Source organism: Coloeus monedula (assembly GCF_965178545.1).
Source record: "Coloeus monedula genome assembly, chromosome: 1".
Classification (NCBI taxonomy): Eukaryota; Metazoa; Chordata; class Aves; order Passeriformes; family Corvidae; genus Coloeus; species Coloeus monedula.
This window is the reverse complement of record NC_138781.1, coordinates 102,402,048-102,417,483: the sequence shown is the minus strand read 5'-3', so window position 1 is coordinate 102,417,483 and position 15,436 is coordinate 102,402,048. Positions and strand designations below refer to the sequence as shown.

The 15,436-nt window shown below is 35.0% G+C and overlaps 1 protein-coding gene across 1 annotated transcript in view; it reads left to right on the top strand.

Annotated features, from left to right (window-relative positions):
• The window catches only part of DOK6 (docking protein 6), a gene marked incomplete at both ends in the record, with an annotated part of 249,450 nt that overhangs the window by 206,228 nt on the left and 27,786 nt on the right, over nt 1-15,436 (top strand). Inside the window, one exon of the mRNA XM_082290095.1 lies at nt 3,259-3,376. Coding sequence (XP_082146221.1) covers nt 3,259-3,376 — 118 coding nt within the window. The remainder of the gene's footprint in view (nt 1-3,258; nt 3,377-15,436) is intronic.

Here is a 15,436-nt window from a genome sequence, read left to right as displayed (position 1 = left end):
TTCATCTTTCTTATATGCCCCAGTAAAGTACCGAAAGGTTGCAATAAGGTCTCCGTGAAACTTTCTCCCTGAACTTCTCCAGTCTGAACCCCAGTTCTCTCAGTTTTTCTTCCTGTCCTTATACTGAGATAGCTGAAATAATTTTTAAATATATTTTTTACTGTTACATGTCTGTTAAATTAAGGACAGTAATAAATCTGTGCAGGATGGTCCACCTACTTTGAGAAAAGAAGAAAATTTAAAGATTATTTACTTATAGTGAAAAGTTCTCTGTTTGCATTAGCTTTTTCAAAAAAGCACAGAGGAGAAGCCAGTTGTTTTTTAATGAGGCATAGTAAAAAGACAAAAAGGAAGGGTATCTAGGACAAAGTCTCTGAGTGTGATCTCTTTCACTGGTCTGGAACACCAGAGGTCTTGAACCTGAGCGTCTAATTTTTTAAAAGTTAAACAGTTATGTCAATCTTCCCTGATTTACAAGTTGTTTGTTTGTTTTGTTTTAACGTTGTTAACTACCAGAATTTCATTTACAGTTGGGGAAAAGGGATTCTGAAACAGTAGATCTCTGTACTTTAAATACTAGTTTAACCTGTAATTATTAATATAGCAAAGAGCTATCTAATAGTATAGGAACAATTGATTATATCGATGTTTTCATTTCTCTTTTCTTCACCTTGGCTTCAAGCTTTTTATCTGAAACACCCACAATGTAACATATAAGATGTTCTCTAGAGAAAATGGGTTTCTGTCAATGTATTATTCAATTTTCTTTGAACACACGAATATTTTTACAAACAGCAGTTTGTAGAAGTAAGCATTTTGTCATTGTCAATTACACTTGATCAACAATGTGATTTTTATATGGATAAAAAAAGATTAAAAGAAAAATTATAGCTGATAGCAGTCTATTATTCAGTAAGAATAACTTCATGGATAAATTAATGTTATCATCCTTTATATGATATACAAGGTAATAAGGTGTTCAAATCCATAGGTTTACATTTCTATTTTAAAGTCTCAAATTAAAAACAAAATTGATATTTTATTTTAAAGTATTTTTTTCTGAGGATGATATTATAACAAACTAGAAAATGCATTTTTTTTCTCTATGGAGTCCCCAAAGAAATGTGGTTCATCTGGTCCTATTGCACTTAGCATATGGTGATAATTCTTACCCAAAAGGTGATATCAGAAGTTGTTCTTTAATTAGGGAATCTGAGGAAACAAAGTATTGTGAATGCTTGTAGTGCAGTCTTCAGCACTAGAGCAGTTCTTAACTTATTTTATAATGAGAACAGATTTTTTTTTTGTTTTCCTAAATCTCTAATGTGTGCACATAAAGTTCTTCTGCATCAGTATTGGTCAGATCAGGCAGGAACTAATCACCTCAGGTCAGGAATAATTATATGTTTAACCACTTCCATTCAACCCATGGATTTAGCATTGAGATAATAAACTGTACTCAAAGTAGTTCTATTTACTGGAATTATTTTTTTCAGAATGCATACTAAGAAAATGTTTTCCCTTTAATTTACCATTTGGGTGAATAAATTATGAATAAATTGTCGGTATACTGAAGTTAGATGATTTTATGTAATTTTCTTCCTCAACAAAGTTACCCTTGTTACCCTTGCTATACAAAAATGGTAAAATAATTTAGAGGGTTTGTCACTGTCCTGATCTCTACAATAAAGGAAATTCTGTGTATGAATAAACTTTAAATCCCCAAGTCCCCCTACAAATGTAATTCTTCTGATAGTGCTTTCAAACTTCTTTTTTAATGGACTAAATGCTTCTACAAGCTGTACCACTGACGAATGGAATGTAATACTTGGCTATGAATGAGCAGAAAAGACATTAGCTGTAGACAGAGAGTTATTTTGATGACAGTTCTCAAGAAAACAGAAAACAACAGCAGAAGTAATTACAGCATATTGATCTGAAGCAAAATATATTCCATGCATCAGTTTGTGTTAATACCCAAAATTTAAATAATTTTAGATCTTTGAGCTTTGGGTGGATACTGTCTCTAATTTTTTTTTTTTTTTTTTTTTTTTTTTTTTTTTTTTTTTTTTTGGTGGAGGGCGAGGTTTAAATGACAGAATATTAGCTTTTAAAAAGGGTTTTTTTTAATTTGGCATTATGATTCTGAACAAGGAATCCTTAGGAATTAATGGCTAAACCTGCAGTAAATGATACAGACCTTGAATATCTTCTGCTCTGTAGCTGAACTCTCTGAAAGTCAGTTTCTAGGCACACCCTCTCAGAGTACCGTCCTGGTGCCGTCCCTTAAACTAAGAGGTTTTTCATTATAAATCTTCAGGCACAATTGCTCCTTTGGTATTGATCCTTTCAGACAACCTCTGAAAAAATTATGCTCGCAATGTTATGGTGATTTGTTAGATCCCAAAAATTATTGATCACATTTTATATTCTGTAAAGCCAGAGATACAAAAAAATTTGCAGGTGCATTCTCGTCTTCTAGACACAGAAAGCATAACAGGAATATCCAAAGAGGTTGCCAGAATGCACAATCCTTCATCTTTCTTTTTTTTCTCTGTAGCGTTGTCTTGTCTTTCACTCACATCAATAGTTTGTTGGAGACTGAGATCTCTTTAATAAAGTTCACATTCCTCCTGTCAGGTTTCTGTGCTGTAGCTCTTGTACACAGGGACACTCACCATGCAATTCACAATTTCAGTCACATGAAGTCCCCCAGACCAGGAAAATCTTCTCTTGAAGTTGAAGCCTGCTGCTGGTGATGAGATGCCTCCACTTCAAAGGAGGATAAGGAGATTAATGACTCTCCATTGCTAATTCTCTGCTGGTTGTCTCAGATTCTCTCTTAGCATCTTTCTAGGTATTCAATCCAATTTGCAGGCTAAATGACCAAAAGGAAATGTGATTGCAGAGGGGTTTAAGAATTTAGGCATATGCTAATCTATCATTATCATAAAGTTAAAGAAGAAAATAACAAAACCCTGGCAGCAAGAAGAATATCTGTAGATAAATAGGGACATATTCTGATGTCCTAATATTAACCTCTGCTAAGGAACCTATATACCCAGATACACTTTTGCAGCTTTTTCCTGAGCATTCACAGTGCTGATGCTTGCAACACAGTTTAAATGATAGTATAAAACCTGTGGTAATTCAGAAAATGGTATCTTCATGACAACATAGGTTCAATTTAGAGTTTTGAGATTATCTGTCAAGTATGCTTATGTGTGACCTTCCATTTATGTTTGCTTTGGCTTTTAGCTCCAGACCAGTCTGTCTGAACCAATGACTTTATCCAAGTCGATCTCACTTCCTCGTAGTGCATATTGGCATCACATCACCCGGCAGAACAGCGTTGGAGAGATCTACAGTTTACAAGGCAAGTTGCTTATAATGCCATATCCATTAGCTTCTTTCCATTTCACCAGAATTCATGCAAATTGCTTTTTATTTGTACTGGTTATTTTCTCTCCATTTCATTTTATCAATTGTCAGGAACCTCAGCAGGATTCCCAAATTTACATAAAACAGGTTTCTTTTAGTCATTTTGTAAACTAATGGCGAAAATTATTTCCAGAATCACCACATAAAGCTGGATAGACAATTTGGCTCAATGTAGCTTCTCAGTAGCTAATGAATGTCAGGTTGTTTTAGTATTTTCTGCCAATAATATGGGGCAAGTATTTGGGCAACCTCAGGGTGCCTAATTAAATCTACATAAAGTGACTATATGAGTTGCAAGATTAAAACAAAGTAATTCTAGGAAGAAGAGCTATTCTTGGTAAATTTGCTTGGCAAATCATATGTATGAACTGTTGGCTCAACTTACAGACCCTCAACAAATCATCTTCTTCTGTCTATGGTTTTCTTTCATATGTTTAGATTTGCTTAAGCCTTTAAATGCTATAATTAGCATAACTTCATGATGATCATCATCAAGTTATGATTCACTGCTCTTAAGCTGAAATTTATTTGTATCTTTTAGGAAACTGAAATTATTTTTACATTTAAAATGTAGACCTTTTAAAAATAGCCCTTCATAAACATACCCCTTTGTATTATTTCTAAAGGCCTTAAGGATTTTGTTTTACTTCTCTCTTAATAATCCGTTAGCATAAACTATTTACATTTAGATAGGAGGTTAGAAACTGCTCAGAATCAAGAGTACCCAATGCAAGGAAACAGTACATGTTTTCATGAAAATAAGTGAAATGCTTATGAAAGATGAAGGACACGAAATGTTTTGTTTTGTAAATTGTAACATAAATTAAAAATTCAGTGGGCGAGTCATTAAAGGGTACGGCATTTGTTTCCCATCATTCTCCATACAGCAAAGTTAATTTTTAATCATGGTTATAATCTTACATTTAAATACCGGTAATGGAAAAAAGAAAATAATCTTCCAGAAGCTATTTGTGAAAAAAAATTGTACTTGTACATCACCTTACAAATATTCATCATATCACTGATATTTTTTCATGGGCACAAAACGAATGCAAAAAAAATTTATTTGTAGAGATGTTAGATTTCTTTTTCTTGTGTTCTTGACATGTCTTTTCTTCTTCGGTGAGATAGTAAATGTGTTATATTCATGCTCTACAATCTTTTCCTTATAAATGGCCTTCAAAATAAAGGAAAGCAAAACTTTATATATCAAGTAATACTTAAAGTATCTATGCCATCTAGTTGTGCAGGATTCAACATATTGGAAGTGTATTCTTAAAAATGCAAGAATTTTACTTTCTGGAAGTATGCAGATTTTATTCACATTTCCACTGAAACAAGGGACTAATAAATAGTTCAAAACCTAAGATTTTCATTTCTCCTACATGTACTATGATGACTGAAGCTTGAGAAAGTGTAGTTGATTTCAGGAGAGACTAATTCAATCTTACCAGTGGGCTAGGAAATGCATCCAGAAGACTCTGGTTGCAAATTTTTCCATGTGAGAATAACATTCATTATCTGTAATGAAAATCTCTTTGAACCTTCTGCTGCAATTACTAATTAAAAGCAATGAATTTGTACAGAAAGTGAGGCGAGTGCAAAGTACACCTTTTCCTCCTAATACCTTGTCATACCGATAGTCTTTGCAGTGCAGGGTTGTCAAAGCATCAGCCCACAGAAGCTTCGTGGATGTGGGTGGAAGGTGGGTAGCAAGGAAGCAGATTGCAAGCATCACTTCAACCCTCACCTTAGTAGAGCAGCCAGCTGAGAGGAGCTGCTGCGGAGGGAAGAGTCACTTTCTGCTGCCATAATCTCCTCTGAGCTTCAAAAGTTGTATTACACCTTCAGAGAGGAGATGTTTTCTTTAGAGGACAATCCATCAAACTGCACTTCATGGGTATTTATGACAAAGCTTTGTACATTCAAGAAACAAATTTGAAAATTCCCCACATACTTTTAAATATCTTATAAACTCTAAAGTGAAAGAACTGGAGTGGTGTCTACCTGTATCCAGGTGACAATCAATATCAGTAAAGTTGTAGCCAAGCTCACTGCTAAGTACAAGTGTTTCTACAGTGGCAATTATTTCAAACTTGTAGTCTGAAGTGACGAGAATTTAATTAATAACAGCTGGTGATGTATAAGGCGAAATGAATATGTGCTCATACTACCTTAGATAAATTGGCTCTTTGGGAGTTATTTAGCAGTGAAATTTAACTTAATTAGTAGTTTGTGTTGATCTGATAATGAATATGCTATGGAGTAAGAAGGTAGGGGGTTTTGTGATTTTTGGTTTTTAAAAACTACATTTCAGATGAAAAAAGGAACTTCAGTGAATGGGTATTGGGTCTATCACGCTCCATTAGCCCATGAAAATACTTACATGTAAAGACCTGTAGAGATTAATACACAGAATAATAGAGCTAAAGGAACACAGGTTGCACAAAATATCTTAAAATGACATGGGTTAGTTTCTATTGATAATCCAACTATTGCCTTTAATTACAGTTCAGAAATTAAATAGTGTCCTTAAATATTTTTTATCAAAAAGTAATTTAACTAACAGAGAAAAATGAGGAAAAAGAGCTCTAGACCATTTTTGTGCATACATGAGTATGACATGAATGAATTATGCATTTTCATAAATAATAGCTCTAAAAAATTTTGAACCCAACAGGAGATAAGCATTCATTGATATGTTATGCTTCCCTATACATCAAGATCCACAAAATTATAAAAATGAGAAGCCAAGAGTAACCCTATTAACTGAAATCATGGTTAAGAAGGAAAAAAATGTAAGAGCCATATAAGCACGTAAAAAACTACCTGGTATGTTTCCTTGTATTTCAGTGTTTATTGTTTATACCAACCATAAAATTTAGCACCGTTACACAAGATATTAAAAATTGACAAAAAAATCACATGTGTTTTTATACATCAAAAGATATTAAAGAGAATTAGTCTTTTTTGGTTTTGTTGTTTTGTTTGGGGTTTTTTTCATTTTGCATTTAGGGCTTTAAATTTGCTTAACATGAAAAAAAAAGATTGCAGACTGAACTTTCAGCTACCTGAAGAACTCTAGTTCTTGCCCTTCAGAGTTTGGATGATACAAATGTTAAACATAGTCAGGTTATATATTATTATATAAATAAGGCCCAATAAAATTTTGGTATTGAAACATTCATTAGCTTTTTTTGTATTGCAGTTATTGAAATCCCTGAGGAAATTATGTTCAGAAAATCTAATTACAGCCTGGCCTTTCTCCAAGAAATTCAAAATTAAGAAATGCTTTCAGTCACTCCTGTAGTGTTTGATCTGGTTTGTCCTAGTTCTTTGGACTTTGGTTTTGCTGTCCATACTCAAAATAATGAGCACCTACCCACAAAGGCAATGCTATTCATTCCATAAGAATACTCTTGTGAAGGAGCATATATTTGTATAAGAATTACACCAGTAACATCTTACGTGTTTCTTGCAAAAAGAGAGCACTAAAAGGGTTTTTTCCATGGTATGGCTTATCACAATTTGCTTATAACGAATTTTATTTGCTCTATCGCAAATTGTTACCACAATTTGTCCTAAACCCATGCCAAAGTAATTAAATTACACAGAAAAATACTAAGAAGCCCACTAAGAGTCATATTTCTAAATTTAGTGAAGAATTTTGAGAAATAAAACTATCGCCTTTGAGGAGATAGGGCTTCAACTTGTAAGCACATGCCAGAACCATAACTAGACAGAAATAAAAAATGGCCCTGATGAAGTCTGTAGGAATTTTGCTGTTGATCTACAATAACCTTTTGTATTTCACAATAAAGATACAAGGAACATAAGGCTGGTTTTGCAAACCAAAATGGAGGGAAGCTGTGGCTCGTCTTTGGCCTTGGTAAGCAAGCCTGCATTGCACATTGTCTTTTGGCCTTGGTAGGTGACAACTCATGCTCCTTTTTTTTTTTTTTTTTTAATATATTTTAAGCAGGATAACATGAAGCATTAATCTGGTCAGCTAAAAGGTGTTGTGCATAAAAGAAAGACAAAGTCACATACAAAAGATTTCACCCACCTACCAAAAATAAGCAGAGAATATTCAAGTTGCTAAATATTTAGAGGAGTTTGAATCATCCTAATCAACCCTCCTTAAGCTAATCCTGCAGGAAATTCTGATGTAGGCTTCTGCAGTTTTTCTGCAAATTAAAGTATGTAAAATGAATGGGAGAGCATTTTTCATTTTGGCATTTCCATTGTTTGTTCATATGCCCAGCAATAGAGTACAGAATCCATTTCCCCATCTAATCTTGGTGCCTGAACAATGTGAATAACATAAAATCTTAGAATATATCTGTTATATAAACCTGATGGCTCAGTTATTTTTCACTAAGTGTCTACCAGAGGCTAAAGCTGAAATGCTTTATAGCCTTCCACATTCCCATTTCCTTTGCTGAATCTCATCAGGACCTTCACATTAGTAAATGAAGCCTATAAAATTTGAGATATGAATAAAGGACACCTGAAACAAGATACTTACTGAGTAGGAACTGCATAAGAGCTACATTATTTAAAATAACTGTATTATGTGGCTTCTCAAGTCTTATGCAGTAGATTTGATCCTTTCCTTTTGAGCTTTGAATTTCTGTTGCTAAGTAGTGTGCCACTAGACTGGTTTTAAAATGGCATATTGGAAGTGGGATGTGTCTCGCTCAGAAACCAGTAAGGAACTTCATTTTGTTCAGCAGTGATTGCTGCCTCTAACCAAGAGCATTACTGACAAGCTCTAAAGAGTATCTTGATATATTCCCATTCATTCTGATAAATGATTGCTGAGTTAAGAGGTTGTTGCAATTATGAGCCATGAAAAATAGGGGAAGATGGGAAGCCAGAAACGATTAGTAAAGCATATTTCGTTGTCAAATTCAGACCTCCTGATTTCATTTAAGCCCAATACTTTGGTGCCCTTTCTCTCAGGAGATGGTCCTTCAGTGAGATCACTTGTCAATGGGGTTGTTCTGTGCCAGACCAGAAAGCACTGAAGTCACTGTACTCTCAACTTAAAACTGAAAGCCAAAACGGTGTAAGGAGAGCAATTAAATATTGGCTGATTGCCTCCTCTCCCCTCCAAAACCCAACAAATGTAAGTTCTTCAGTGCAAACTACACAGATTCTTAGCTATAAATCTCTTCTTATGTCTTAGCTTAATGACTTCATAAATATGTGATGACAATAGCTTCTCACTTGCTATTACCATGAGAAGCAAATCAGGCTTTGCCCCCAGCTTAACGTAAGTGACACCAGGAATCTCTACTCTGACTTTGCCTAAGACTCACTACAGTTGTGCTACAGTCATTTGATCTCTCTGCTGTATTGTAAAATTCAAGGACCTGCAGTGTGTCATGAGAGCTGCAGTGCAATGAAAGAATGTGTGTACTGGGAGAATAGGCATAACCAGCTCCGTGGATGCTTTCAGCTGGTACTGGGTTGTCTGAAGAAGAAAGGTTTGCAAAGGGAAAATTGAAATACTTGTCAAAGATCAATTTTGTTAAAATTGCTTTTTTCTATTAAATTGTTTCACCAATAAATCAGGACTGCTTTAGCTATGACCATCTGATTTTGTGTTAAGTATGTTATCACGGTTAGAATCAAAATAATTGTCATTTCATTTTTGTAATTTCAAACAAATTGAAATACTTTTATGCTGACAAATCACTCAAATTGTTACGCAAAATCATGGATGACTAAACTCCCTTTAAGACAACTTGGGGTGAGGGGAAGCCTGCACACTTGTGAAAAAAATATCTTGGCAAAAAGATGTGTTTTCTTTAGTGTTTCTTTGCAGGAACAGTTTATACTTCATTTTCTTTCATTAAATATTTTTACATAAAGCAAAAAAAAAAATTATTGAAATTAACATGTCAATAGAACATGTTCATAAAATATTTTATAAACCAGAAAAGATGTAATCTTGAAAATAGGCTGTGTAACAGGAAGAATGGGGGAATATTAATAATACCAGCTTTGCCAGCTGCAACGAGGAAAGAATCCAAGCCCAAGGATGTCAAGTGCAATTGATTGTGTTCTACTTTCAGTGGAAAAAAGATGCTCCCTTCAAGCTCTAAACTTTATGACATAAAATAGGATCATATAAATTTATACTTAAGGGCTGGTTCAAATCGACGTAACGTTGACCTAATTGACTAATGTTTGGTTATTATGCAGTTTAAAATATATATTTTTATAGAAGGAGCATCATAAGATTTCAAATACATTAACCTCAAGTTTCCTTAAGGTTTTCTTTTATATGTATCTCATTTTACTAACAACAAAATTGGGGTGACAAGGTTTGTGGCACATGTCATATGGTCTGTTGCTAGTACAGACCTATTTATTTTCATGGTAAGGCCAATTTAAGCACAATGAACGCCCATCTCAGTATGTTCAGTTTAATCAAGCCATAAGAATATGTTCCTTATAACTCCATAGTGCATTTCAGCTGTGCAGAACTGATTAAAAAATCATAGTATTATTCAGTAGAGACAAAAAATGTTCAAAAATCTTAGAATGTCCTTCATTCTCTATTTGTTAAAAAAAGCCTTTTCATCTTGGTGAATTTTTGTATCCTGCCAACTTTTTATTTGATCAAAATCATACGTTGTAAGAAACTAAGATAAATTTCACAGAAGTAAGAACTATGAATAACAAAGGAAATGTCCTCCCAATGCAGAGTTAGCAAGATTTCACCAAAGCAAAAGTTCATCTTTTCAAAAACCGAAGTCTGCAGCTCCTTGCAGTTTTGTGTTTGAATACTAGAAGCAAGTTGGCTGTTTAGCTGCTGGATACTTGTTTATCCTTCAACAATCTTTGAAGATTCCTTTTGGGGAATGATTTTAATGAAAGGTTCATTTCCCTGAGTTTAAGAACAAATGAAATATTCTGTTATAAAGCTTCATGGAAGAAAAAAAACCACAATACCAGATTTGGAGAGAGATAAGAGAGAAAGGACTTGGTAGAAACCAGAGTTGCATGCTCTGGAATTTACATGATAAATATCAAAACAGAGTGAGGATAAAATTGTAAGATTCCTTCTACTCTCTTTAATGACTCAATTATGTATGTTATTGTTGGTAGGTCAAGTTTACATGCAGAGGGACAGTGCCATGGTTGTTTTCTCTGACCTGGTAGTAGTGCACGTGATGTAACATGGCATGGGTGGTTGTGCTCCCAGCAGTGTCCTATCTCCTCCTGTGTGCAGTAATACCACCCCTCAGCCCAGCACAAGGCAGTGAAGGGAACCAGCAGCCTCTGGTGATGAGGCTCAGCTTGTTGCCCTATGCCTGAGAGGCTGTTCTGCCCTGGGTGTGTTGATTAAGAGACTAAGGAACACCTCTTCTGTCTGTCACTTACCATCCTTGTACTTTCATCCTCACCCAGGATAGAAAGCAGAGTCTTGTCCAACCCATCTCTGTCTCCAGGGATAGGCAGTCGTTGGTGGGGACTGCCACTGTAGGTATTAAGTTTCTTTTTTTCTCTGCAAACTCTGCTGAGGCCAATACAGCACTGCAGGATGTTCCAAAGCTGCTTGATAAGAGCTGAATTGGTGCCACTTGCTTATAGTCACTATTATCATGCACTCAGGGTAAAGCATCTACTTCACCACTTGAATATTTAGCTGAGAATTGTGCAAAGCTGTGTTTTCAACCTGAAGAAGACGCGTGGCTAGTTAGTTATAGCTATACAACTTTTTATCTTTCCTGAATTAAATGTAATTAAAATAAGATTTTTATCAGCTGTTTGGTTTCAGCTTCCAAGAAAAATATTCTTCTCCGGGCTTGCAACAGTGCTCATTGTTTTTGCATTTCACTAATTAAGCATTTAAACACTAACAGACTTAGTCTTTTCTGTACTGAAATTCTGTAAAGTCGTCATTACTGGGTATGGATCTTCTCCATAGTAGTTAGTGAAAACTGTGTGAAGCAAGTTTTCAGTTTTACCTCATTTTACCACTTTTCCACACATCTGTAAAAATAGATAACAAAATCTTTTTTTCCTAAATAGTGATACACACATGCCAGAGTAGCACCTGTGTCTCCATATGCTTGCCTACCTTTTTGCTAAAATAGGAATGAGTTTTGGTTTTCCCATTCGATTTCTGCATGCTATGTTGTGGTTTCTCATGGGAGGTTGTCAGATTTCCTACTTTCTTGATCAGGGACTGATGGCATCAAACCAGAAATGCAGGTACCCAAATGTGCTTTCTATGTCCTCTTTTAGTATGTGGACATCCCAGGTTTTGGGAATATTCACAAGTATTGCTGTTGCTGGAAATTTGTTTTAGTCAGTTTACGTGTGTTGAACCTTTTGATTTTAACATCCTATTCTCATGGCAATTGTTATAAATGCATCATCAATTTAAATGATTGGTTGTTGACAGATTGTGGCCATTTATTTTTATCTATTATCATTATACCATTCCAGTACATATCAGCAGGTTTGCAGGGCTTCTGTTTGTGAGGTGAAAGTCCTATCACCAATTGATATCACAGATATCTTGTGATGGAAAAGATAACCTGTTCTGGGTTAGGAAATGGAAATGTGTTTCATTCAGTCTTGTCAACTGTCTCATTATTCTCCATTCATCAGAGCAGGTATTTAATTCTGAGACATAGCTCAGCAGGTTTTCATCCTTTTCATGCCTCTTAGAGAAACACTTGCCTCTGATCAAGCATGTGTGTTTTGGTTTAAATGTCAATCTGTTTCTGGAGAGTCTTGTTTTTCTCCTGTTGCCATGTATCAACTAACACAACCCAGTTTTAACAAATAAATAGGGGGAAGGGCTGGGAACAGGGTCATGGGCAGCAAATGCCAGACATTATCTGTACCAGTGTGTGATTCTTCACTCCTAAGATATACTGGCTTTCATGCACTAGGCATTTTGACTCTCCAGGATACTAGTGAGATCTCTTCTTAATGCCTGTGGCTGCAAAAGTCTCTTAACTTCTAGGCCATAGACCTTCTCTTCATCTAGTGTAAGAATGAGGAAAAGGGATTTTTCTTGAGCTTCTTTATCATTTTGTACCTGATTTCCTGGCCAGCATTTCAAAGCAGAAAACTTCTCCATCTTATGTTCATGGATTGGACCAGCACCAAGGTGTCTTACAACTGCAGAAATGTCGAGAACAGCTCAGAATGCTTCTTAACATATTATCTTAGTTGTACTTCAGATCTTTATAGAACTGAAGGAACCAGTCATGTATTTTTCAGTGGCGTTTATCATGCAAGGAAACACCATAGAGGGGGACAATTTAAGCTTCTATCTTCATAGTGTAATTTTTTTTTTTTTGCTTATGTTGCAGTAAATAGAAATATTGCCAGGGACATAAATGACATGCTCGTGCATACCTGCTATTAAATGGGAAAATGTACAGCAAATTTGAATAGTATCATTGCTATGAATATAAGATGCTTACTCATTTTGTTTATTTAAATATTCAAAACCATGTGAGATCTAAAAGACAACCTTCCTAACTAGACAAGAAAGAGAAGTTAATTTGTTGTTAAGGCACTGGTCCTCAGCTGTTGCAAGTCGTCCTTGTGCATGAAAAAACCAACCAAATTCTGCCGACCTTACAAGATGAAAACTTTTCTCTATAACTCATGTCCACAAGCACTGTAGCATAAATGGAACCCCCACTTCTGAGCATTTCTTCAGTAGCCCATAATTATGTAGAGCCTTTATGACAGAAGTTAATATTTATCCTAATAGATATGTATCTCAATGCATTTTATGTGATAAAATATCTACACATTTGCTGTGGCCTTAAAAATTATCTTTATGAAAAACATTTCTTTTTCTTATTTTTTGTCACCAGTGAGGTTAGACAAAAAAAAAATTGAGAATATCATTGCAGCTGTGGAAATGGTTAAATGGTTTAATAAAGCCTTCTCAGTACCATCACACAGCATGAAATTGTCCCAATATATAGCACTGCAGTATAGGGTAACAACTAGAGAATGGGTCTATACCTTTAGACTGTCAGTAAAGCAATATTCAGCCTCAACAGTAGGGGAGTCATGATGCCCTTATCTCCCTGAAAACAGCCCCTAGTCAGTAGGAGCTCTAACGCCAAACCCTGTAAGTTGCTGCTTAAAGCTATTTTTCATCCTGAAGTGATAGATAGAATCAGCTTTGAACCCTGTTTTTGCTGACCTCAGAGGAGTAAATTACCTTGCTCTTTGAGGCAGCATGACTCACCGTGTGACTGTTTGCACAGCCCTTGCAGTTTTCACCTACCTGGGAAGGAATCATTGAAATCTGACAATTATTGTGACATCTCTCATCTGACAACCAAGCACTGGTCTTCTACCAAGATGCTACAGTTTATGTACCTACTCTTTGAAATTTGTCGTTTCTTTAAGTGGCCACTGAAGACATTAACCCAGAGTTATTTTTCCAGAGACTTTTTTCTGGTAGAGAATTATTCAGAATTAGTTCATAGCATTTTGTCTGAAGTGGAGATACTTATATGCATTTTGCTGACACATATGTACTTAGAGGACTTTTTATTTTTCCAGACAGTTACAGTCAGGGATGAGGCGGTTGTCTGGAGTTTTACTAACAGAAACTGAATACAAAGCTCATGGATATAAGTGTACCAGTCATTATATATATCCCCAAACATCTTACACAAAAATCTCATCCAAAAATATTAACAGGATTTTTTAAACCTTGAAAAGCTTTAAAAAATATTAAGTAGATCAAAATTAAATGTATAATCATAGATAATATTTGAGTTTTGTATATTATTACACATTACTTTTGGATAAATTATTGTAACACAGATGTTATTTCAATGTGAAATCTCTTCTAAACTGTATAGCTAAAATACCTCAAGATGTGCTAGACCCTGCATATGTACATTACATGTCTTCTAAATTATATATTCAGTTCTAAATACCTGCAAATTTAGATAACTCACATCCAGCATTTTTTTTCCTCACAAAAGTGTTTGTTAGATCAAAAATATTATTCAGTCAAAATTGGACTTAAACAGAAAGTAATGTTACCTATCAATTATCATGTATGTTTATTTTTGTAAAGCATATGACCATGTAGAACATCTTGTAAATCTCCTTACACTGTGTGACACATTTGTCTTTTTTGAGTTGCCCAATGAACACTATATTTCTGTTAAAATCTTTTCTCAGTTCTTGTCTATGTGACATTGTTTTCATTTCTCATAGATCATACAAGATTATTATTCCCTATTATTCGGATGTCTCTGATGCACAAATAGTTGGTGACAATTAGGTCCAGTATTCCTGACCATGTGTCAGAACAAAATGAGTGCCAGATCCCAATCTGTTCTAGGTCAGCATAGCTTTACCAAAGAACCATTCAAGTGTTTTTGCTGAAGAGATATATATTTTTATTTCTACCCTACATAACATATCAAAAGTGTTTATTTCACCACAGTTGTTATTCTGTACTTCTTAGATCTGTCATCATAAATGCAATTGTTCATAGTTACCATTTTAATGTGCTAAAAGTGCTTTTCATTTGAAGCTTGTTCTTGTCACTCTAACATTTCCTTTTCTTAGCAGATGTTTTGTTTTTTATCCCAAACTATGACTTGTTTTTTTTAATGTTGGTATTACGGCTATGTGCAAAACAATATCGCTGGTGTTTGCTGTGCACTAAATCTAGTGTCTGTGGAAAGTGCAAGAGACACACTTGTTGCCACACAATAACTAGAAGCTTCTTTCCCAGGGACAGGCACTTTGGGCACAAAGACATAAAGTGACAGTTTCTGAGCTGGAAGGTCACAATGGAAGGATTATGGTTACCACACTATTTCATCATTATACCAAAATATAGATGCCTTTGACAAGTTTTCCATAAGGTGATAAGCAATTCAGGTCTTTCATGTTCACTAAGACCCTCAGTAGACTGAAAAGTTAAGTGAAGGGCAAGAAGAAAGTCTGCCTAGCAGTCCCCATTCAG